Source organism: Larimichthys crocea, chromosome XIII, assembly GCF_000972845.2.
Source record: "Larimichthys crocea isolate SSNF chromosome XIII, L_crocea_2.0, whole genome shotgun sequence".
Lineage (NCBI taxonomy): Eukaryota > Metazoa > Chordata > Actinopteri > Sciaenidae > Larimichthys > Larimichthys crocea.
Genome location: NC_040023.1, coordinates 39,719,147 through 39,741,627, shown reverse-complemented (window position 1 = coordinate 39,741,627; position 22,481 = coordinate 39,719,147). Strand labels below are relative to the sequence as shown.

Below are 22,481 nucleotides of genomic sequence, written 5' to 3'. Positions count from 1 at the left end.
CTGGAGGGGGTTCAGGAAAAGGTTTATCTGATCTTAAGTAATAAATCCTTAGTCTTCCGAAGCCTATGGATGTGTCTTTTACGTTTTGTTTTTTAGGCAAATACCTGAGTACAGACTGAGGGAAGATTGTTTTTGTGTGCTGTTAAGTAGCAAAGGAGGATGAAGAGAGCTTAGGTCAGTGTCTAAATGCGGAGAGTTATGGGATTGGGAGGGCTGTCTGCGTTTCAGTGTGTCTGCAGTTCTGGCACTGTTTGGGTGAACATGTACGCAATGTGCTGAAATCACTGACATAGATGTTTGTTACAGCAGATCCATCTTATATTTGCTGGAACAAAGACATATCTGATAAACATGTTATGCTGAAAGGATGTTGCCTTCATTTACTGAATAAAATGCACGTTTTCTAGTGTTGAATTCATGTTAAGAGTCATTTTCACCAACAGCCCTGTACAGATTCATATTTATAGAATAAAGGAATCACATATGAGTGTCCACAGCTATTGTTTATTGGAAAATAATAAACATCTTTAGTCAAGCATGCTCTGATTGACATTCATACTTATATGCATATCTGCACACACAAACACACACAGTTATAGTCATCATGGAAGTTCACCATGATGCATCTTTATCATACTGAAATAAACTATCCACTTTCTTGATTGTCATATGTTTCTTACTGGATGAACGTTGCAGTAGTGCAGCAAACATGTTGTACAAAGTTGTACTTCTGTGATGGCTATATCTGTGCATGCGCTCGCACACCTTCACACACACATACACAACCACACTCACATCAAAAAACACTTTGTTCATTTGCTGCTTTGTACTTTGTCCATCCCAACCGGACTCATGGTCCCCTGGAAAATAATCATCAGTCCTGGTCCTTGACACTCACACTTACGTGGAGTACAGTACTCATATCACATCTTGTTCTCAGGTCTGCTTTTAACTGTCGTTCAGAGCTGATTGAGACGTCAATGAGGTCAGTAGGGGGAAAATAGAACCGGTGTATGTGTTGAACAGATGGGTCCGGGGGCCGGATGCAGCAGTGCCTGAGGGAGGGGCTGGCTCTGAAACATGGCCGGGTTCGAGTTTGAAGGAGGACGGAGGGAGAAGGAAGGCAGCGTTGCCATGGCTGCGGCAATGGAGAGTTGACGCTGCAGGAGACACGGGGCCAGAGGTTTGGTCAGATCTTGGTTCTTCTGTAGAGCCAGATGAATCTGAAGAGGTAAACCGGGACAAACAAACTGCAATCAGGGTTGTTTTTTTGTCAAGCAGTTTAAGTAAGAAACCAGAGAAGGACAAGGAAAGTCTGATTATCTACTTGGCCAATAGAGCTGTCACAGTTAGTGCCAAACTAAAATTTCAAATCTACCCTCCTTTATAACATTTAACGATACGAGTCTCCAACCCGTATCAGTGACTATTTGTCTCATTGGAAGTAGGGAGTGGAGCTTTTTGGAAGACAGACTCTAGGGAATCAACTCGTTTACACAAACACAATGATGAGGGATTAAAGTTAATGAAACAACAGCTGAGTACTCACTGCCTGGAAACTCTGGTGACGCTGGGTGGGAGTGTAAGGGCTGAACTTAGGCTTGGCTGGTTTACCTGCTGCTCTATCTTTGTGTCTCCGACTGCTGATATGCTGCGAAGGAGGAGAAAAACCAGATAAACGCACAGAAAAATGCGAGCCAAGACAGACGCAGCAAAGTAAGCAGACAAAGAAAGGAAGGCGGCCGTTTTGATCTGGATGATTGAATATTCTGTGAAGAGGAAATTAGAGGACATCTAAGTTCAGGCAGAATATTGATATTTCTCTGGCTCTGAGATTCAAAATATTCATGAGGGGTGGGTTTGGAAACTCTTTCTGATTTGATTGACAAGCACAAACAGATGGCTACACCGGCAGCACATAGTGAGCGGTGAACTGCTAAATATTCATGAGCACCTGGCCAAAGTTAACTCTAAAACAGTCAGTTATGAAGACCAACACTGTGCATGCACATCATGAACTATACTCAGATCCTCGCTGAAATAGACTCAGCTTAGTATCTTTGTGCTCATTATCTTGAGGGATCTGTGACTGTGATTTAGATTAAAATATGCATGGGACTAATTTGCTCCTTCTGTGATGGATGATGGAGAGAGTGATGATGGCTCTGTCAATGCCTCTGACCAGCCTGGCTGTGAGTGACAAATCAGTGCAACAGCTGAACTTTTCAGAGCTTTACATTCATGAGAGGAATGGAGCAGTAAGTGTGATGTTTCTCATGTCACCTACCCCGTGTTCACTCTGCTCCAGCAACGTAGAATCTGTAGGCAGTGCTGTGTTATTTCTGCTAGACTACATTTCAGTGCGAGGCACACTGTTAAGATTAAACCTGTAGTTTCCAACCTTCTAGCTTTGTGACCTCTTACAAAACAACAGTGTCTATGAGTTGTTAGCAGTTCAACCATACAGTGATTTCCACTCTAAACTTCTCACATGGTTTCATTTAAAGAACTGTTCGAGGCCCAAAGAGGTACAGTAGATTAATCCAACAAAGATTAGAGGAAAGTCAAAAAAAAAAAAAAATAGCAGAACGTTTTTCTGCTTTCCTCTGCCATTAATCACCTCACGATTCCTCAGATTTATCTCTTGACCCATACTAACTGTATATAAAGTAGTTAAAACTGGCGTCACGTTGACCAGCTGTGACATCAGTCACAGGGGACAATTTCAGACAAGAACATAACTTAAAAAAACATTACAATGCAGACAAGGATTTTTTTTCTTCTGTACTAATCTCTGCAAATAAAATCGGACACAAATAAGGTTCCCTGCCTGAAAGCCAGAATAACAAAAAAGTTATTAAAAACTGTAGCCCTTAAATCATCATATAATGAAAGTATAAAGTGGACTTCATCTTCAATTTCCCTTAATTCACGTAAGTCTTTTCTCTTCAGGGTGATCATTAAACATGAATGGGTCTATTTTTTAGCTCAACATGTTTGTAATTTAGGTTCATGCCAAACATCAGCAGACCATGTTTTCTTCTACATAAATAAAATTCAGGGACATCCATGCAAAATATCCGTGAGCTGTTCATACAAGTCTGTTCCAATGCAGGATCATCTAAAAATGTATGTCTGACGTATGTCTGAAGTTTCTCCACTGATGCATTAAAGTGGTCTAAACTTAGCTCTGTAATGGGCTGTTTCTGTGTCTCAGGCATTTTCAGCAACTAACTTGTTTAAGCTGAGTCTCGGAGTTGACGTGCACATCGCAGATCTCACAATGGAAAGTTTTGTTCTGGAGTCCTGTCGACAACTCAGGCGGCGCGGCCGACTTGGCCTTGACCCCCGTCCTTGGGAAGGACTTGATGGCTCCATCACCGCTCCTCGCCTCCAGCATTGTCTTGTGCTTAGTGCCTGAGCAGATATAAAATCACTTCAGAATATGAAACATGGTATGAGCAAGTTAAGCTTGACAACCCACATTCAGTTTCTCACCACTGTTGTGGGCCTGCAGCTGCGAGGCAGAGTTGACAGCCACCTTGCAGAGGGAGCAGTAAAGAAGACGTATAGCTTTCTCTTCTTCTGTTTCCCCCTCTGGAGCCACCTCCACTTCTCCGTCTCTTTGTGTCTCTCTCTCTGGTGGCTTCGGGCTGGGTGACAGGGACGGGTCAGACGGTGCTTTCACGGTTTCAGAGTGGCCGCTGCTCGACGATGCCGCCTCTGAGGTAGGGTTTGAGGCTGATGGTTCTGATGAAACATGATCATGATGATGCATCGTAAGGCACGAGACAGAATAACTAGCGGGAGAAATGTGGTACGAAAGCAAGCAAAAGAGCTGGAGACTGAGTCAGATCATAAAGAGACAAACTAACTTTTTCCATTTCTATAAAACTCCTACTACTTAGAATGAGAAGCACTAAATTGGCTTCACGCTCAGAGACAGAGATTAAAACTCACCAGGCTACATGTGATTATGAGCTCTATCAACCTCTCTAATCGCACTAATAATCAATGATTTCTCCTGGGAGCTCCCTCCTAGCACTTAAATGAACAGTTTTGTATTGAAATCATTTGGCTCTACTTATCTTTTGTGTGACTGACTTGAAGCGATTCCCTGGAGGAGTGCGCGCTGATTTAAGGATTCACTCTCTGCTAATAACAATGATTAGCTCTGCCGAGTAGGCAGAGTAGCTGAGTAGGTGTCTATTTGTTTCCATCGATTTCTCACTCTTCTTAGAGACGTGAGGCTGCTGTTTGTTCAAGTAATCTTCAGAGCGCTCGCCTGTGTCGTCTCCTCCACTTCAGAAACTCCAAACTGGAAATGATCACTTGTTATTTCTCTCTCATATGTGCTACGTTAGGCACAATTCTTGAGTCGTTTTTTGCTCTCTAGCTCGCCGCAAGTGTTATTTTTATTCCTCAGTGCCCACACAGATGCAAAAGTAGTACATCAGGACTGGTGTGCAGCTATGAACATCTCATATTGTAGGCTCCTGCTTGAACATGCAGTTACCCACGGATTAAAATCAAAGCTTTTAGGATGTGTTTTTGATCTCAGGAGGCCACTGAGGAGGTCCATAGATGTAGACATGAAGAAGGAGCAGAGGGTATTGCTCAACCTTTAATCTCTTTACTGCAAAACCCAAAGCAGCAGGAGGTTTATCACATCAAAGAGTTAAAGTCGTGACTGGGAAAAGAAGGGTTGAGCTGTACATTTATATATCCAAAACTGCCACATATGTCTGCTCAAACACACACACACACACACACACACACACACACACACACACACACACACACACACACACAGGGGGGAGTATGCGTGCCTGCAGAGACACACACCTCCTGATGTTGTGTCAGAGCTGGAGGGCTGTGAGCAGGGTGATGAGAGGATTTGCGATGTGGTTTCCTTAGCGACCGGTTCAGAGGTCCTGATCTTTGAATCTGGGGTGTCCCAAGCTTTCAGCTTTTTCGCATGTTTGGTGCCACTGTAATGGGAAGAAGCCTGCGCCTGTGTACACAACAGCAAACAAGAAGGTATTAAATAAACGGACCCAATTATTTAGCCACGTGAATCTCACTGTGTTTTTATTTTAAAAAACACACATGACTGAAATGGGAATATAAATGTATGTTTTAAAGGCTGCTGGCTCACACATTGATTGACAGGTGTTTAAATATACAGACTAATGCCTGATAATTTACTAACAAGTAAATCAAAGTTTGTAACATGATGTATATTATGCTTGCTTATATCAGTTACAGTTTTATTATTATATTGCATACATCAGTTTATGAGCCATTCTGTAATAAGTCAACACAAAAATCAACACTTTAAAGGTCACCTTTCATCCAATTCATTTCATCCAGAACCAGTAAAACAACCAAATCTCAAGTCTCCTCCTCAACTGTCATGTAAGGGTGTGTGTGAGAAATAAAAACGCCCTGAAAGTAAAAACAATTCAAAGTGTGTTTCCCACAAGACAACACCCACCTCAGAGTTGAACCTCAGTCGGCAGACTCCACAGGAGCTGGCCTTCCTCTTCAGCGGTGAGGTTAGCCCGAAGCTTGGGCCAATCAGAGCTTTATGGACGTGATCCATCTGCAGGGAAGGGAGGTCATGACTTGTTTAGGATCGGGGGTAGTGAAAGTGATCACCTGAGGTGTAACTCACAAGCTGTCTACAAGATAACATGCTCCTTTCAAGAAAACGCAGATTTATGATATCTCAGGTTAGGTGTGGTGTGGTGTTTGTCTGGCACCCAGTCATGCATGAACACAACAACACACACACACGTCATTCACTAGAGACAACATTAAAAAGAGTGTGTGGTAACATGCCCTGTGCTCTAATACCAGACTAATCCCAATAAACCAACTTGTTTAAGGTCACATTCCACATTAAATCTTATAATTGTTCACTGGTTAGACTATCCTGCTCTTTCATTAGACAGAATCAATTAGTAGTGAATTGATTTACAGCCACCTTTCACAATCTTCAGGGGGTGAGAGTTTCACACTCGAAACCTCGCTTAACCCAGACCTCATGGCACAGATCCTGCTGCTGAATTTTTTAATTCAAATGTATTTATTAGCGCCAAATCGCAACCGATGTTATCTCGTGACACTTTCCATATAAAGCACGACGTCTAGACTGTATTCTATATAATATTATTTACAGACTCCATTTCCACCATGAGCAAGCACTTGGCGATGGTGGTAAGGGAAAAACTTTCTTTTAAGAGGCAGAAACGTTGAGCAGAACCCAGCTCATGGTGGGCAACCAGTTAAGGATGAAGTAGTAAAGGTGGGGTTAAGAAGGATTCCTCACGTGTCATCTGCTTTTAGAATAATGCATTTTACTGTACCATTCAGAGGAACAAATCACGTGTTGTGTTGCAACATAAATACACACACACACAAAAAAAAACTAAGCAGAAAATTATGGACCTTATGCACCTCAAGACTGGGTTTATTTACGAGTATAAGAAACCATAAACCTCTCTGTGTCTTTGCATGTGTGCACAATAACTATACCAGTATCTGACCACACAGAGCTGTGCACCTCTGGACATTACCTACTGGAATGTTTAATGAGCACATATACTCAGCGCAATAAAACCCAACTGGGCTTTGTGGAGCAAAACAAACCTATTACCTGTGATGAAATGTAGGGAGCCATATAAGCAGCCACAACCAGGGAGACTTTATGGAAATCTGGCTGGAGGTGACGTAAAATTTTATGTGTTATTACGGGTCAGCCAACTCGTTCTGTAAGTCCTGGGAACGTATAGCACTGCACAGGAGATGGTGCTTGTTTCTCTAGTGGCAAAGATGAATAATATGCTCTTGAAATGTTATGAAGGCGACAGAATCCGTAAGTGTGTGTTTGCGTGGGTGTGTGTGTGTGTGTGTCTCATTTTCTTTGATCGTCACTCCAGGCAGCTACACTGGAATGTATCTCTGCAGTCCTTGGTGTCTTATCTCTCTCTGTTCCCCTGCAGCTGTTTGCATATATAAAACTCAAACAAACACATAAAAAACAAATATAGTTCTTGTTTCATATTATTCAAAATACAAATCATTATTTAGATGTCTGTAATAACCAGTGAATAATGCCACACATCAATATAAACAAGGCCACGTTAATGTTTAATATTTATGAGAACATGGGTGTAGCTTTGTTTCTCCCAAAGAGCATTTTAATGTTCGTATCAGCCCCCTCCCTCCCTCCCTCCTCAGCCCCAAGGCTCCTGCATCACCATCTGACCTCCCATCACACATTCCTCCCTTCACCTCTCCATCTGCTCCCCTCTGAACTCTCCCTTCGTCTCTGTCTGATCAAAGTCACCTTCCTGCCTTCCTCTGGACTCTCTCTCTTACCCTTCACTCCCACTCTACTCCCACTACCACACAGGTGGAATAGCACCTGTGGCAAAGTCATTTTACCCTTCTTACAAGTCGCCTCATCTTCCTTTCTTCCTGCAAATCATCTCCTGAATCAAACCACCTACTTCACCTTCTTATTGTGACATTACAAGCGGTAAAAGCAGTGAAATCAGAAGAAAGAGTATAAATAAAGACATGACACCCACCACAGACCTTCAATATTAATCAGTCTCTCTCACCTCCTCACACTCAGCGGCGGTGGCGTGTCAGACATACTCGGCTCCATGGCGTGAGTTATGGCAGAAACATATGGCCAAAATGAAGTAAAGCAGACGTTTAACTGGAGCGCAGTCAAAGGCCTTAACATTTATAATGATGAATGTTCCCGGATTTGCATTGTGCATCAGAGTGACAACTACATGTGAGCACATGACGTCAAGCACCTAAAGAAAAGGCGGTGGGTTATGATGAATGAGCTGCTCCCTTTGGATCTTTGTCATTTAAATTATTATTTGCTTGGAAACAAAAGTACTGTTTTGTTTCCATTCGAAAAAAAAAAAAAAAACTGTCAAACTATAAGCCAAACCCGTTTGCAGCGCTGGCTGGATCCCTGGCTCACGACAAAACAACCCCACACACATGCCCCGTAACTATGACAACCCACATGTGGGCACTAAACAAACACTTTTAGCGAAGCCAACACACATAACATCTACATTCAGAAGAAAATGCAGGCTTATACACACTCACAGACACGCAACTCCCTGCCACACACACACACACATAAAACACAGTGTCCAGGAAAAAAGGCAGTTCAGCTGTGTGTCCATCTACTTAACACCCACAGGTTCAACTCAGAGGAGGGAGAAGATTCCCTTTACACCATGGAGAAATATCCAATACAGTATTATTTTCTATGTTTCTGCTTCTGTTTTTTTTTTGTTACCAAATGTTTCTATTAAATTAAAATCTCAAAAGCAACTGAGAAACAAATTATCCCGGCCCCGTATTTCTTTAATAAAACAGAGCAGAGGTGAAATGATTAGCTAATTATTGGATTAGTCGACTGAGAGAAAATTAATCAGACTGGGATTTACTGTTTTTATTTGTGCTATATGTTAATAAACTGAAAATCTTGGACAATTTGGACTGTTGGTAAGACACTAAATATGGTACATTAGGCTCTGTGAAGTCATATATACTATAATAGACATTTATAGACTATTATTATATAACAGTTGATAAAAATATAATCATTAGTTGCAACCTTGAAGTCTATAGAAGTTGCAAAAAGGCTTTTTGATATGCACGTTGCATTTCTATGTCAGCCCTATAGCCAGTGCTCCTTTTCCAACTTAACTTTAAAATCCATTAACCCTCCAGAAATTACAACCTAACCAAAAGCGAGCATTGTAAAGGTCAGCGACTTTTTACAGGGCTGCAGAGTGGGGGAAGAGTTGGAAATGGAATAAAATGAAAGAATGGAGAGAGTTATAAATAGATGATAGGGGCTATGACTCAGCAGAGAGGAGGTGAAGCAAGATATTTGAAGAAATCTTTCAACCTGTGGTAAATTATAAGTGAGGCAGTTTGTCTGACATGAGGAGGAAGGTCATCCACCATGAGGACGCCAAGAGAACTTGTTTGAAAATTTGACCAGAAATGGTAATATTTCGATGTTGGTTGTGTGTGATAACGGAGGCAGGGAGGAAAGAAGACTCTGAAAGCAAGAAAAAAAAAAAGTATGTGAGAGGGTGAGGGATGGGGAAGATGACAGCAGGAGACAAAGTGGAAAATGCGAGAGCTGAAGTGACGAGGGGCGATGGAGCAAGAGCAACACAGGGAAGTGAAAGAGATGGATGAGAAGGCTGGAGAGAAGAGACCCAGACTGATGTCTGATTTCTCCTCAGGTGGCAGAACGGAAGAGGGAGAGCTGAAACACACACACAGATGCATAAATGCAGACACAATCCTCTATTTCTTTTAGACCCTCAATTTATCTCTCTTCTGAACATCTAAGAGCACATCACAGTTTAGAGAGAGCTGCTTAATTTCAAGCTGGATGCTATTAGCGAAAGTGTGAGGACAAAAAAGAACACGTCATGTATTTTTGGCTTTGTGTGCTCGAGACAAACACACAAGCGGAGACACTTCTAGTGTAGAGGTGTTAGAAACAGTTCTGTATTGTCAGTAAATACAGGACCCATTGATTCAGGCAGGAAAACCGATTTCCTACACCATAAAGCCAGGGAAGAATATCAAGGCATACAGTACGATTCCCCTGTAAACCACACGTCAGACATCAGCCCTGCCTGACACATCAACTCTCATCGGGGACTCGGACTTGGCTAGCGTTAGTTCTCTCCACCTTCACCCTTCACAAACAGCAGACCAGACAGAAGCTGTGCGTGAGGAATACCAAGGAATCAGCTCCACACCCCCAGGTTGTGTGGAAAATGTCACAGCTCTCTGCATCAGAGGTGATATATTTGGAAAGGTGTGGGCAGCTCGCTCATGCATCTGTGTATTGAAAAATAACTCTACGCAGGCAGACTATTCCAAGAAATAAACTCCTCCACTTGCAGCAGAAAATGCAGAAGATGAAGTGAACAATTTTGATTATTAGTACATTTGGCAAATTAGTGAGAGAGTGGTTTGCCATGACAACCATAATGACTGACAGTACTCACATCAGTGAATCCAGGCAGCAGGTGGAAGGGGAGGAGGGGTTTCGCGTCAGGGGAGGTCTGGGTCCTGCCCAACGTGGGACGAGATAGCGGCGTCAGAACGCTGTGGCACACGTTACCTAGGAGGCAGCACAGCGGGGAGGAGACAGGTAGAGAGATAAACATATGGATGAGGGAAGTGTTAGAGACGAGGTGATTTGTCTCGGACATATTAATATGATGATGATGATGATGATGATGATGATGATGATGATGAAAGCTAATACATAAGAGAGAACAAGATGAAGTCATTAAGTGCTCAAAAACTTGTCAGATTGTTTAAAACCGTCAGAACAAACTGTTGTGATTCCTTAAATTCTTTCCTCTCTTATCCATTTATCAGTTTTTGGTCGTGTCAGGAGCCAACCCAGGCACATTACCATTAATAAATACCTACGATGATTAATGTGTTTTGTTCCTCATAAATTAATAGAACACACTCTGCTTACTGTAAGAAAATAAAATTATGTTTAATCTCCGGCAGTGACGTCATCCTCTTTTAGTTTGAAAAAAAAACAAAAAAACATTCGTCCTCATCGTCAGGGGACGGTGGAACTCGTAATAGCAGAGAAAGAAGGCAAGTACAAACATTTATTCAATGCTGCCCTATTTCTGACTATTTACATTGTGTCTCTACTTCACTACGTCTGAGAGAGGAATATTCTACACACAAAACACAATGATTACTTTACAAAATATGATACATTGTTATAAATTAAAAAGCTGCTGGCACATTAATCCATCAGTAGTATTCCAATAATATATAATATAAATAATATTCTAACACTCTGATGCTGAACATTGTGCATGTTCTACTCTTTCATGTTCGATAGTTAAAAACATTTTTCTAATATTAATTCTGTACATTTGCATCAAGTTCTTATGCTGATCTGATTATAATTACATCAATGTGCATAATTACACTCTTCTCGCATCTAATTATACAAGTAATAATTTCCATTCTTCCATTATTATTACAATAAAATAACACATAACAGTGAAAAATAGATATTATCGAACGGTCCAAAGCCACCACGATAGAAAACCTGGAAATATATATGTTTGAGAAGCTGGGAGTGAAACAATGACTTAAATCATTAAAGCAAATAATGACAAATAAGACTAATAACCTGTGTTTTCCTGAATAAACACAAAGATTCTCAAAGAATATGAAATCTGAAATCACACTTTACATGAGCTTTCTTTGGAACCTTCAGGCTGTGTCAGGTTTTACATGTGCTGAACCACAGCTACACACACACACACAGCAAACAATCACCCACATCATACTTCTGGTTCAACGAGGCCATTATGAAAAGTGCTGTGTGATAAGCGTCTTGTTTGTGTTGCTGAGTTCTGATTATGGAAGCTTGTTTTCTAGTTTGCATGTTCTCGGAGCTTGATTACAGTTTGATTCAGGACCAGGCCGCATGTATAATCATCATAATCAAAATCACAACACACCCATCCGCTCTGCCATTAGTCTGATTGCTTTTTAACTATCTTAAGTAATGTGTGTACGTGGTGTGTTGGTATGCACACGATGTTGACCTGAGTATTTGCTTTTGCATGCGGGGCGTGCAATATCCACACACATCTATCACATCTCCGAACATATTACAATTTTTTCCTTTTGTTGACACACATTTTTTAATAGTGAGTCAACACAGCAGCAGTCAGTGTGGACCTATCATTTTTCATTGCTTTGAGACAACATACATTTAAGCTTTCAAAAACCATTAGCTGTTTTCTCACTCAAGATACAACCGCCACCAAAACTCTGTATTTACACTCAATTTTGCACATGTTTACGACTGTTGAACATGACACAAAATTACACTGCAATTTTCTACATTGTGCTACAGCGACATCTTAAAGCTACCCAGGTGATAATGCCTTTTCAATTTCATGTCTTTGGAAGGAGTTTTCAGGAAACATGGACCCAGCCAGAGACAGAGGGAGTCTTCATAGAGAGTCCACAACCCCACAGAGAAATGATTTTCCTTACGGAGATGGAAAGTTTCTGACCATCATCAGAAGCCCCTCTTGGGTACAATGCATGATGGATGTCTGGATATATCTGCCGGAGATTGCCAAGCATGCAAAAAAAAAAAAAAAAAAAAAAAAAAAAAAAATCTTCCAGGAGGAATAGAAAAGATGACAGAAGGTGTGATGAGGATGAGAACACAGGGCTGACTCGCACCATGATATATCTGTAGCTATCATATATATGTATAATATTACAGCAGAATAAATGGGTCGAAACTGTAAAGCTGAAAAGAAAAAGCAAATCTTAAACATGCAGGATTAGCACTTATTTTGTTTTATTTTATTCAATTTGATATTAAAAAGTCGTCATCTCTGAGATACCTTTGGTGTTCATCCTGTCTGATCTGTTAGATGCTGCTTTGTTGGCACAGGAGGACACCAAAGGCTTTATTTTCATGAACCAGGTGTGCCCTGCCTTGCATAGTGAGCGTGCCAAGTGCTTCTTTGGTAATTCGCCTTGCGCACCTGTGGTGCACTTGGATACCAGGTGGGACCAGAATAACTTATCATTTGTGTGCAAGGGGCTGTAGAAATCATGACCAATCACATGGACTACAGGGCAACTAACTGGGTTAGAGTTAGGGGAAACTTCTTCCACTTCTGTGGACATGTTGACGATCCGATAGCACTGTATTTGTGTAAATGCAATGCACTGTAATTAAAAACGCGAACATTTTTGATGAGAGTTAATTAATAATTAAAAGGAAGATGAAGGGTGGAGACACCAGGGGAGGAGGAACAGGACTTGAAGGACATTTAATAGTTAATAGATAAGTTTTAATGTGATAAACAATTTTCATTCAGTGTCTAACACGCATGATTATTAGTAGAAACTATAGTTTGTCCAATAAGAACCGACCAGTGCTTGTTACAAACAACAAGCAGCCTCACAGTCTGGATGCTGTTTTTCAAAAAATCCTATTGTGCGCTATTAATCTGCTCTGGACAGTTATGTTTAACAACTCATCTAAACTTTTAACTGATGTAGAATCGCGTCAGTAGAAAAGCAGACATGTGATTTTTTCAAATTGACCATGTTTTTATACTCAAAGCAAACAGGAAAACGCATCACGTGAACATGCTTTTATTATCAATAATAATATTTTCTCACCGTGTCCAGAAGGGGGAGCTACAGGCCCCTCCTTCTATATTCATGCGCTTTTGTGAGAAATAACTTTAGGGAATTTATTAAATGCAAGAAACACGTGGACGAGGTGACACACACACGTGCTGACTACTTATTTAAGTAGCCTAAAAAATGCATAAAATAATAATAATTTAATAATTATTTATTAATTTTAAAATCATTTTCATATCATGCATGTGATATGTCTTGACTTTGTTTTTCATAGTTTACAAAGACATTTATAGTGTCAGGCACTCAACAGTATAAGCATGCATATACTGTAGAAACTATATATTACATAGTAAAAGTAAATGTTTCTGTTATTTCTCATGAGGTCTAAAGTCAAACACACGGACCCTGATCTGAGCTTTTACTTCCAGGAGATGCTCTGAATAAGCCGCACCATCACTGCGTGCCTCCGTCTGTTCCACTGAGCAGGTGACTGACTTCACAAAGCTTCACATCCATTTCAACATAGCAACAAGTGACTCCGCTGCGTTATTATCAACAATCGAAGGAGAAGAATAAAAAGAAAAAAACTCTTTTTGGAGATTAAAAGCATAACGCATCGTTTACGTACCGAAATACATGGCTGCACCAAGTGAAATCCGCGGGTTCAGTGTGAGATAAAAGTCTGTTTCATCTCCAGGCAGAGATGAGGCTTTGCGTCTTCTCCACAGTCTGTCTCTCCACTCTATCTCTCCTGCTCTCTCCTGCGGCGACGATACTGCTCCTTCCCATCTGGATTCCCTCCTCCTCCTAACTACCCGCCCCCTCCTCCTCCTCCTCCTCCTCTTCTTTCCCTTCATCCCTCCATGATTCGTGTACAAGTCTGTCCATGTATCTAAATCTTCCACAAACCTGTTTTTAATTCAGTAAATAGAAGGAAATGAGTGTACAGTACCACCCTGGATTAGTGCAAACACAGAGCAAGAGGCACATTTGGGTTTGATACGGTGTGTTGCTCAACCACATAAACAGAAAAGAGGACATGCTCCTCTTTAACAAAGTTACTTATTTAACATATATCTAAAACAACATGTTAAAAAAAAGGGGGGAAAGAATGAGGGGAAATCCTTCCCCTCCAGGCCACCGTGTAACTCCTCTCTGCAGGCACCACTCCCAGGCTGATGTCTTTGGAAGCAGCCCCGTGTTCCTCTCATGTAACTGGTTTCCCATCCTCACTTTCCTCTCTGGCCTGTGGTATTTTTAGATGTATCCTGGAGCTTTTTACCGTACCGAGGGGAAAACCACACACGATATACAGTCCGGCTGAAAACACATCACACACTGTCACGCATTTATGCAGCCTTATGCATATATGTATGCACTCACTCACTCAAACACAATAAAGAAAATGACTTTATGTCTTTCGGTCTTGCACACACACACACACACACACACACACACACACAAACTGAAGAGGGTAAATGTTCTGTATATCTTGGCAGTGACCTTTGTTAAACTTTCTTGTCCTCCAGCCCAATCATGTTTCTCCCTCCACCCCGTGTCAGGAAAGTAGACAACAACATGTGTTTTCCCACAATCTCCAACTCCAGGGAGATTTAACTCAGGAAGGCTATCAAATCAACAACTGGTGCTCTCAAAATGCACACACTCTGTGCACTGAACTAACAAGTATTCTGATCAGTGTTGCGCATAAAATAGGACCCTCACTACAAGGACCTACATGGACATTTGATTGAATGATATCAGGGTCAAAATAGTGCATCTATACAAATCTTAATGCTCAGTAGGTATCTCCTTTCTGAGCCATTTCATCTGGACTGTACCTCCATCCACGAGCCACATGGAACAAAAGCTGAGGAGGAGAAAATACACATATGGAAATATCTACGCATAAACTCAATTTAACGCCCCTTTTGTCACTTACTGTATTGCCAGACGTTTTGTTTTCCTCTGAGAAAGAGCAGAGCACTTTTTAGGGGCCGGGTGGTATTATTGCCTCCCCCCCCCCCCCCCACCACCTCCCATGGAACAGAGCAGCTGAAAAGTTTCTCTCACAAGTCACACATTTTTGGACGCTCTTTTCCAGTTTTAGCCAGGTGTGAGCTTTTCCTCGAGCTGTTCCATCGAAGTGGCCATGTGAAACTTGTGCTCTGATGAGTAAAACGTTGGACGAGCTGTCAGAAATTTCTGGGTCAGCGGATTTGTGGTCAGCTACATGAAACCAGGAAAAAGGCAGGTGCTATGACTGAGCATAAAAGAGTTTATTAAGCTAATGTGACTGACAAAGGTGTCACCATCCTGCTCCTGCTCTCCAGATGTCACCACTTAAGCGCAAATTTACGCTCTGCAGAAAGCTCACCTGGGATAACATGTTAATGACTAGTCCTATTTGGCACTGTTTCTGGTCTCAGGTTTCAACTGAAAGCAGCACTCATATAATAGCTCACTGCTGCATCACTTTACACCTGCAGCCGTTTAGCATCACACACTTGCAGACAAACACTGTGGCTGTCATGGCAACTGAGGTATGTAATATTATGTAAAGTGAACCAACACTGAGGCTCTCAGCTGTGTTTGTCGCTCACAACCTGTTTAATTGCACGCAGGAAAGGAATCTCGTGACCCCAGCTGGGCTCTGAATATGGATGGCCAAGCACAACAAACTCTGTTATGAAATTAGAGGCTTTTAAAGGAGTTAATTGACTAGAGGTATGTGATACAGTTAACACATCAGCATGTACGCACACTCACAGAGTGATGGAAACAGTTGTTTTAGCACATTATAATCTCATAACAAGCCAAGCTGAGACTAAACAGCTGAAGTCTTCAAGCAGCAGCGATAAACACACTCTTAACATTTTCTCTGCAATCACCTCCAGGCAGTAATCAACCTCGCAGCTCGTTTTCAGCTCTCTTCCGACTGTGCGTTTTTTTTTTTTGGGAGGGTGTGGGGGGGTAGGGAGTCTGAGCGCACAGCCACCCATCAGCTCACCTCTCCTTTTTGATTGGTCGCCATAACAACATCACCATGGTAATCAGCGTGTATTGACTTTGATTCTATTTATGTGTTGATGTCGGGCTGACGTGGAAAATCTCAAATTTGTGTTCTCCGCTGACATGCACTGACAGATGCAGGGTGGTGGAGGAATGTCAGCTGTCACACACATCCTTGTGGTTGGATGCACACACATCAACACACATTGCAAATTTGACACAATTGTAACTACTACTTCCAGCTGTCAATGTCAGGTGTATGTCTTATGATCTTATATCCCACACATCATTAATGTCCAGTGAATACCTTGTACTGACATGTTTCACTGGGATTATGAGCTAAGAAACTGTTCTTAGTCCTTAAACTGAAAAAACAACAACATTGGTTTAGTGTGGAAAGCATTCACAGGATAGCAATAATGAACAGTCTGTGGTGTGTGTGAGTGTGTGTGTGTCATGAATATTCTGGGTCTGAGAGACTTTGAGTTGAAGTCACATACAGAGAAAAAGACAGATAAAAGGCAAGAGAGGACGGATGTTTTTTTTTTTTTTTAGCTTTTGTGTGTTTGGAAGTTTGTGTGGTCTTATGTCGGTTTCTGGCAATCACACATACCAACTAACAAACACAGGAAGAAAAAGAAATAAACAGCAGGAGTACAGCTCTGTAAATCCTGAAACAAAGTTGGAAAAAGTCTGTAAAATCAAGACTTGGAGAGGAGAGAAGAAATTGCAAGGCCACAGAGGTGATGGATTCCATAAGTGTTGTTTTTTTTTTTTCATCCTTCATGGGATTAAAGGTCATAAGAACACAAAGCTCACAATTATCCCCACACAGATGTGATGCTGCAACTGTAAATTCTATAGAGGACAAGATTCACCACAAAGTGCTAAAAGAGGAGGTCTCGTAAATGGGGGGAGACAAACAGCTCCATGTTGGGGTCAGAGGTTCCATACCACTCAACACTTAAGCGTATACTGCTGCTGAGTCCTGCTTTCAGACATAGTTTTTACAGGCTACACATGTCAGGTAGCATGTGGGTAATAACCACCACATGTACGTGTTAAATCCAAGTTTTTCCAACCGCTTTGAGTGCTTTACCTTCGAGACGAGGTCACAAAGTGGTCTACGTACACACATCCAGGAGGAATTTGCAAGAGTCTGTAAAGTGGTAGAAGAAAATCTATAACTGTCCTAATCATAACATAGAGCAGAGAGCTTGTAATTTAAATCTTTTTTTTTTCTTTTTTTGCAAACATAACCCTTACCTCTAGGCACAGGACAGAGCTTTACAGATATCATGACCAAGCTTTCAACCTGCACGGCCTGCTCAGCGTGCGTGGATTATTACACCAGATGCTTTTACTCAGTCTATAAAAATATCCTTATTCACAGGAAATAATTAAACATTTACTGCCCGGTGCAGAGCTTTCCCTATCGTATTTTCATACGAGAAACTTAATAAAAGCATTTGTGGTCATTTCACTCTTGCAAAATGATCTCCGGCAAAGAAATCTTGCTTGGGGACTTCACACACACACACACACACACACACTCACACCATAGTTAAGGCTCCTCATGCACATCTGCAAGCCAGAGATATCTGTTCAGAATGTCATTAACTACCACTGCTGTAGATTTATATTCTCTCGGTTGTACCACATGAGCCTGTCTAATTAAATCCATAGTCTGGAGATCATCTGCACACACACACACACACACACACACACACACACACACACACGCTGACATAAAACCATGAAGTCTGTGAATGAATTTACTCTTTGTGAGGAAAAAGTGTAAATTAATTTCCTACTTCATGGGAACACTGATTTGCTTGTCACGAGGGCATCAGAGGTTGCTGCCATGGAGACAATACTGCAGCGCCACGGGAGCTCAATATCGTGACCATTATTAAAATGACCAGTGGGTTGGAATAATAGTATGAGTTAATAAGGAAATAAGAGGGTGGACCAAGTGCATCGCACTGCACAATATTGGCGCTTTAAACCCATTTTACAGCAGCAGCACTGCCATCTACAGGCAGAGAGGGGACACAACACCTTCAACTCATAGTAAGTAAGTTTCCAACTATCTTTTTGAGAGTGGCCCCTTAAAACTCAGAAAAGGGTCCATGTTTACGAGATGTAATCAGAGTGATTTGTTTCATCCGAAGAGGTTAAACTAAACAATATTTCACAGGAACAAACTATTGTGTGGACGACTTTTAGTTTTTCTTATTTTCGACATCAGTAATCATTCCATCAGGGTTTGAGAACCTCTGCTGTACTTGAGTACAATTTTGAGGTACTGTGCATTACTTGATGATGATTTTCATTTCATACTACCAGCTAAGGAGCTGGTACTGGACCTGAGGAGGAAAAAACAGAGGTAACCCCTATCTCCATTCGGGGGGCCTCGGTCGACATTGTGGAGGAATACAAGTACTTGGGAGTGTACTTGAACAACAAACTGGACTGGAATAAGAACACTGAAGCTGTCTACAAAAAGGGTCAGAGCCGCCTCTATTTCCTGAGGAGGCTCAGACCTTTTAACATCTGTGGGACGATGCTGAAGATGTTCTACGAGTCAGTGGTGGCCAGCGCTATCTTCTTTGCTGTTGCATGCTGGGGCAGCGGTTTGAAGGTAGCTGAAGCCAACATTTACATATTGCACAGTTCACTGTTACTTGGTTTTTAATCTACTGCTACTGGTTCTATTTAACTGTTATTTATTTAAAAAACTAAACTATCTCATATCTCACTGTTACCTCACTGCCACTTGTGTTTTTTTACTGTTTTTTTACTGTTTTTACTGTTACTGGTTCTATTTAATTACATGTGTATATAGTGTGTATATATTGTTTAAAATAGGATATTGTATAGGGTATATTGTTAAAGTTTTGTTTTTTTACTAATGTTTTCTTGCTATCACTTACCGTTTGGGAGCTGCGATAACAAAAACAATTTTCCTACGGGGAATAATAAAGTATCTGATTCTGATTCTGATACGAAATATATTTTTACTCCTACTCGACAACTCAAATTGCTGGTTACTATGCCGCTCTAGATTTGAGATAGATAACATTAAAATATAATGGATTTTTTAAATAAATAAACTATCTAACAGCATGAAAATTAGTTCAAGTTTGCCTCATCTCAACAAGCTCCAACATGAAATGCTGTTCACATGTTGCATGTGTCAATAATAGTGTGACACTTGGAAAGGGGAGGTTCTACATAGCGAGTACTGGTGCTTTGATAATGTAATTATATGCACCTCAGGGTTACTTTTTTACTGGACCTTTACTGGTAATCAAGTTGTATTACTGTATACTAATCCACCACTGCCTTTTTTTTTTTTTTTTTACAGCCCTCTCCCCTGTTCCCTCATCAAGTTTAAATGATGCACCTGATACAAATAATACATTCACGTTTTTGTGAGGTAATTACATGAAGACAGAATAACATAAATAATTTATTCCAAATGAATCCCAGTGCATTCTTTATAAAAGCTTTACAATGCCTCTTTAAAAACACGAACATGACAAAGGAAGAAAAAGCACAGCTATCTAACAACTAGCCACCAAAACAGAAAGCATAGCAAAATAGTTTATCAAATAGATTTTCTCATTATTTTTGACTGTACACATTTTAGATTTTAAAGAGGCTTGTGTGTTGACAAGTGTCAAGCAGGTACCTCACCCTTCTAATTGGGTGTGAATGATGGTGCTTAAGCTTGAACAACAGTCGAGTGTGAAGCTGGTACAACACGGACAGAGCAGATCTATAATCTCTACAGGGCAGCATTCATGTTAGGAGCTTTTGCAGCACTTCCTGCCCTCCTCCTGTACCTCACTGGTGGGTCCAATGGGGCTGGACAGTGTTATGGCACTGATGGAGCCACGGGTCACCTCTCTGCTGGCCACCTTCTTTTGGATCGCTGGAGAAAATGAAGACAGTTGATAATACAGAGGACTCAAATGAACTAAGGATGTTAAGACACACTGACTGAACTACCTGTGAGGACTTCATTGAAAGCAGCCTCAACATTGGTCGAGTCCAACGCTGATGTCTCCATAAACATGAGGCCTTTCTTCTCTGGGGGGAGAACAAGGAAGGCAGAGATTGCTCATCCATGAACACTGACATATTCTATGAACAAAATGTACAATACTGAGCATTGAATACACTTTTTATGATAACAGAATTGGTGGAAAACGAAAACAGTACAACTTAACTGACCTGCAAAGTCCCTGGCCTCCTCTGTGGGCACGGTCCTGAGCGTTTCCAAGTCTCTCTTGTTTCCCACCAGCATGACCACGATGTGAGGGTCTGCATGGTCGAATAGCTCTTTCAACCACCGCTCTGCGCTCTCATAGGTCAGATGCTTACTAATGTCATAGACCAACAGTGCTCCGACTGCTCCTCTGTAATACCTGCAAGTCCACCAGGTGAGAGAGACCAAACACACAAGTCAAATCTTATAATCAGACTGGAAGCTGCTGTGAAATGACACGTGTGAAAGAGGTACGTGAAGGAGGTGTGACTGTTAATTGCATGGATTGAAATCAGTCCTTCAGTACAGTTAAACTGACACACATAATGTGAGATTTCACACCTCTTAATTATGTTTATTATTCATATCCCATTTAAATAAATATATGTGTGTGCGTGTATGTGTGAGTGTTTGTACCCACGCTGAGGTGATGGCCCTGTAGCGCTCCAGCCCTGCTGTATCCCAGATTTGGGCTTTGATGGTGAAGTTTTCCAGCTGAACAGTCCGCGTGCTGAACTCCACGCCGATGGTGGTGCGGCTGTCGTGATTGAACTCATTTTTAGTGAAGCGAGACAGAAGGTTGCTCTTTCCTACGCCGGACTCCCCTATCAAAACCACTAAACAGGCACAGACGGCACAAGTCAGAATTTCACTCCTTATAAAAATAAATACTTCATCTGATTACAACGTTAGAGCTTTTTGTGACACATTAAGTACAAAAATATAACAGTTAATGCGTCAAAACTCTCTAGTGAATCAGGATAGTTTATCTCCCGTAACACTCTCACAAGACACCAGATACCGTGACATCACATAAACGTGGCACATCTACCCTGTAGCTGACTTTACTTTGGAATGAATGGAATGGAAAATCACAGGCGGCTTATTTTAATCAGGGAAAATAGACATACCAAATGCACATGTCTCTTTAGTAAGGCAGGATATGAAAGATCATGTTTCTTTAACGGGTCAAAGGTCACATGGTTTATAGCCAAGTAGACAGAGAGCTATCACTTCCTGCTTTACTTCCTTCTCTCTCCTGTCCTGCTCTCTGGAAATTGGAGCAGGCATTTACTGACAGCTTTAAGGTCTATAGAAGCCATTATTTTTTATTCTCTTCTTACACAATCAAAGCTTAAGTAAACATGACTTACCTTTGAAAACAAAATTGTATGACTCATCTGACCCCATGCTACATTCAGTGGCGAAGGATTCCTATTTCAGCTTGTAAATATCCTGAAGCTAGTGTTGGTTAAAAACAACAAATGAAGCCTCTCTCCTCTTCCTCTCCCTCCAGTGTGGAGAGAGAATAAAGGTGAAAATTGAGGAGAAAAAGAGAAAAAGGTTCAGCTGCACCAAAGAGCTTCCTTCTTCACCTGTGGGTAGTAAGAGGTAACTCCTGATTCAGGACAGACAGACAGGCAGGCAGTCAGGGCAGGAGTCGTGTGGCCTGCCGATCCCTCATCAGCTGACACCCAAGGGAAGGCTGGAGGGCGGGAGGAGAGCAGGTGTAACAGGTAGAACCACTCAGAGGTAGTGATCAAGAAGAGACTCCACCCTCCATATGCTCGCCTTTCACTCAGTGACTCGGTTCATTTGTATGACAATAAACCTCACCTGGCAGGTGTATCTGTGTACCAGATCACGCTGCCATTTTGACATTTGTCTGATGCCTTCAGGGATGCGGGTAGTGACCAAGATTTGACCTGCATGTCTGACTGTGATTATATGTTCTATTAATTATGGAACGCAGCTGAAAAACATGTATGTGAATACATGAATTACAAAATTACTTGTTTCCTGGAAAGAAGTGTGCCATTTGGTACTATAGTTAGGATAAAAATAACATTTAGAGGGAGTTGTTTTAGCGGTAACACTTCACCTACAGACAGTCTATGAGTATTTGCAACATAAAAAATTCAGCTGTTTCACAAATAAAACCATTTTC

General features: G+C 41.3%; 2 protein-coding genes across 3 annotated transcripts; both read right to left on the bottom strand.

The window, feature by feature from the left end:
• Positions 1–484: 484 nt before the first annotated feature.
• LOC104923120 (zinc finger protein 385D) lies at positions 485–14,030 on the bottom strand. 2 transcript variants are annotated; one of them, XR_002042292.2, is made up of 9 exons: positions 13,874–14,030; positions 10,083–10,198; positions 5,498–5,605; positions 4,846–5,014; positions 3,499–3,750; positions 3,236–3,417; positions 1,550–1,651; positions 930–1,223; positions 485–893 (listed from the first exon to the last, which is right to left on the bottom strand). XR_002042292.2 is itself a non-coding variant. In XM_010736119.3 (8 exons), exons 1-8 carry the CDS (start codon positions 13,881–13,883, stop codon positions 987–989), a joined length of 1,176 nt encoding a protein of 391 aa, XP_010734421.2. In that variant the 5' UTR covers positions 13,884–14,030; the 3' UTR covers positions 485–986. The 2 variants fall into 2 exon arrangements, 1 of the variants encoding a protein (XP_010734421.2); XM_010736119.3 differs by having other exon boundaries at positions 485–1,223.
• A 5,689-nt stretch (positions 14,031–19,719) lies between these two features.
• Positions 19,720–22,022, bottom strand: LOC104923129 (ras-related protein Rab-25). The gene is made up of 5 exons (XM_019264203.2): positions 21,688–22,022; positions 20,955–21,150; positions 20,500–20,693; positions 20,275–20,355; positions 19,720–20,197 (listed from the first exon to the last, which is right to left on the bottom strand). Exons 1-5 carry the CDS (start codon positions 21,722–21,724, stop codon positions 20,070–20,072), a joined length of 636 nt encoding a protein of 211 aa, XP_019119748.1. The 5' UTR covers positions 21,725–22,022; the 3' UTR covers positions 19,720–20,069.
• Positions 22,023–22,481: the final 459 nt, after the last annotated feature.

Excerpts from the sequence above, each read along its gene's own strand:
- LOC104923120 (XM_010736119.3), bottom strand. Across the intron at positions 5,606-10,082 it reads TGCTGCCTGGATTCACTGAT|ATGGATCACGTCCATAAAGC; the intron begins GTGAGTACTGTC and ends CCTTCCCTGCAG. Across the intron at positions 5,015-5,497 it reads GACTGAGGTTCAACTCTGAG|GCGCAGGCTTCTTCCCATTA; the intron begins GTGGGTGTTGTC and ends TTGTGTACACAG.
- LOC104923129 (XM_019264203.2), bottom strand. The coding sequence starts at position 21,724 with ATGGGGTCAGATGAGTCATACAATTTTGTTTTCAAAG. Across the intron at positions 20,694-20,954 it reads TACAGGGCCATCACCTCAGC|GTATTACAGAGGAGCAGTCG; the intron begins GTGGGTACAAAC and ends GTGGACTTGCAG. Across the intron at positions 20,356-20,499 it reads GGAGGCCAGGGACTTTGCAG|AGAAGAAAGGCCTCATGTTT; the intron begins GTCAGTTAAGTT and ends TTCTCCCCCCAG.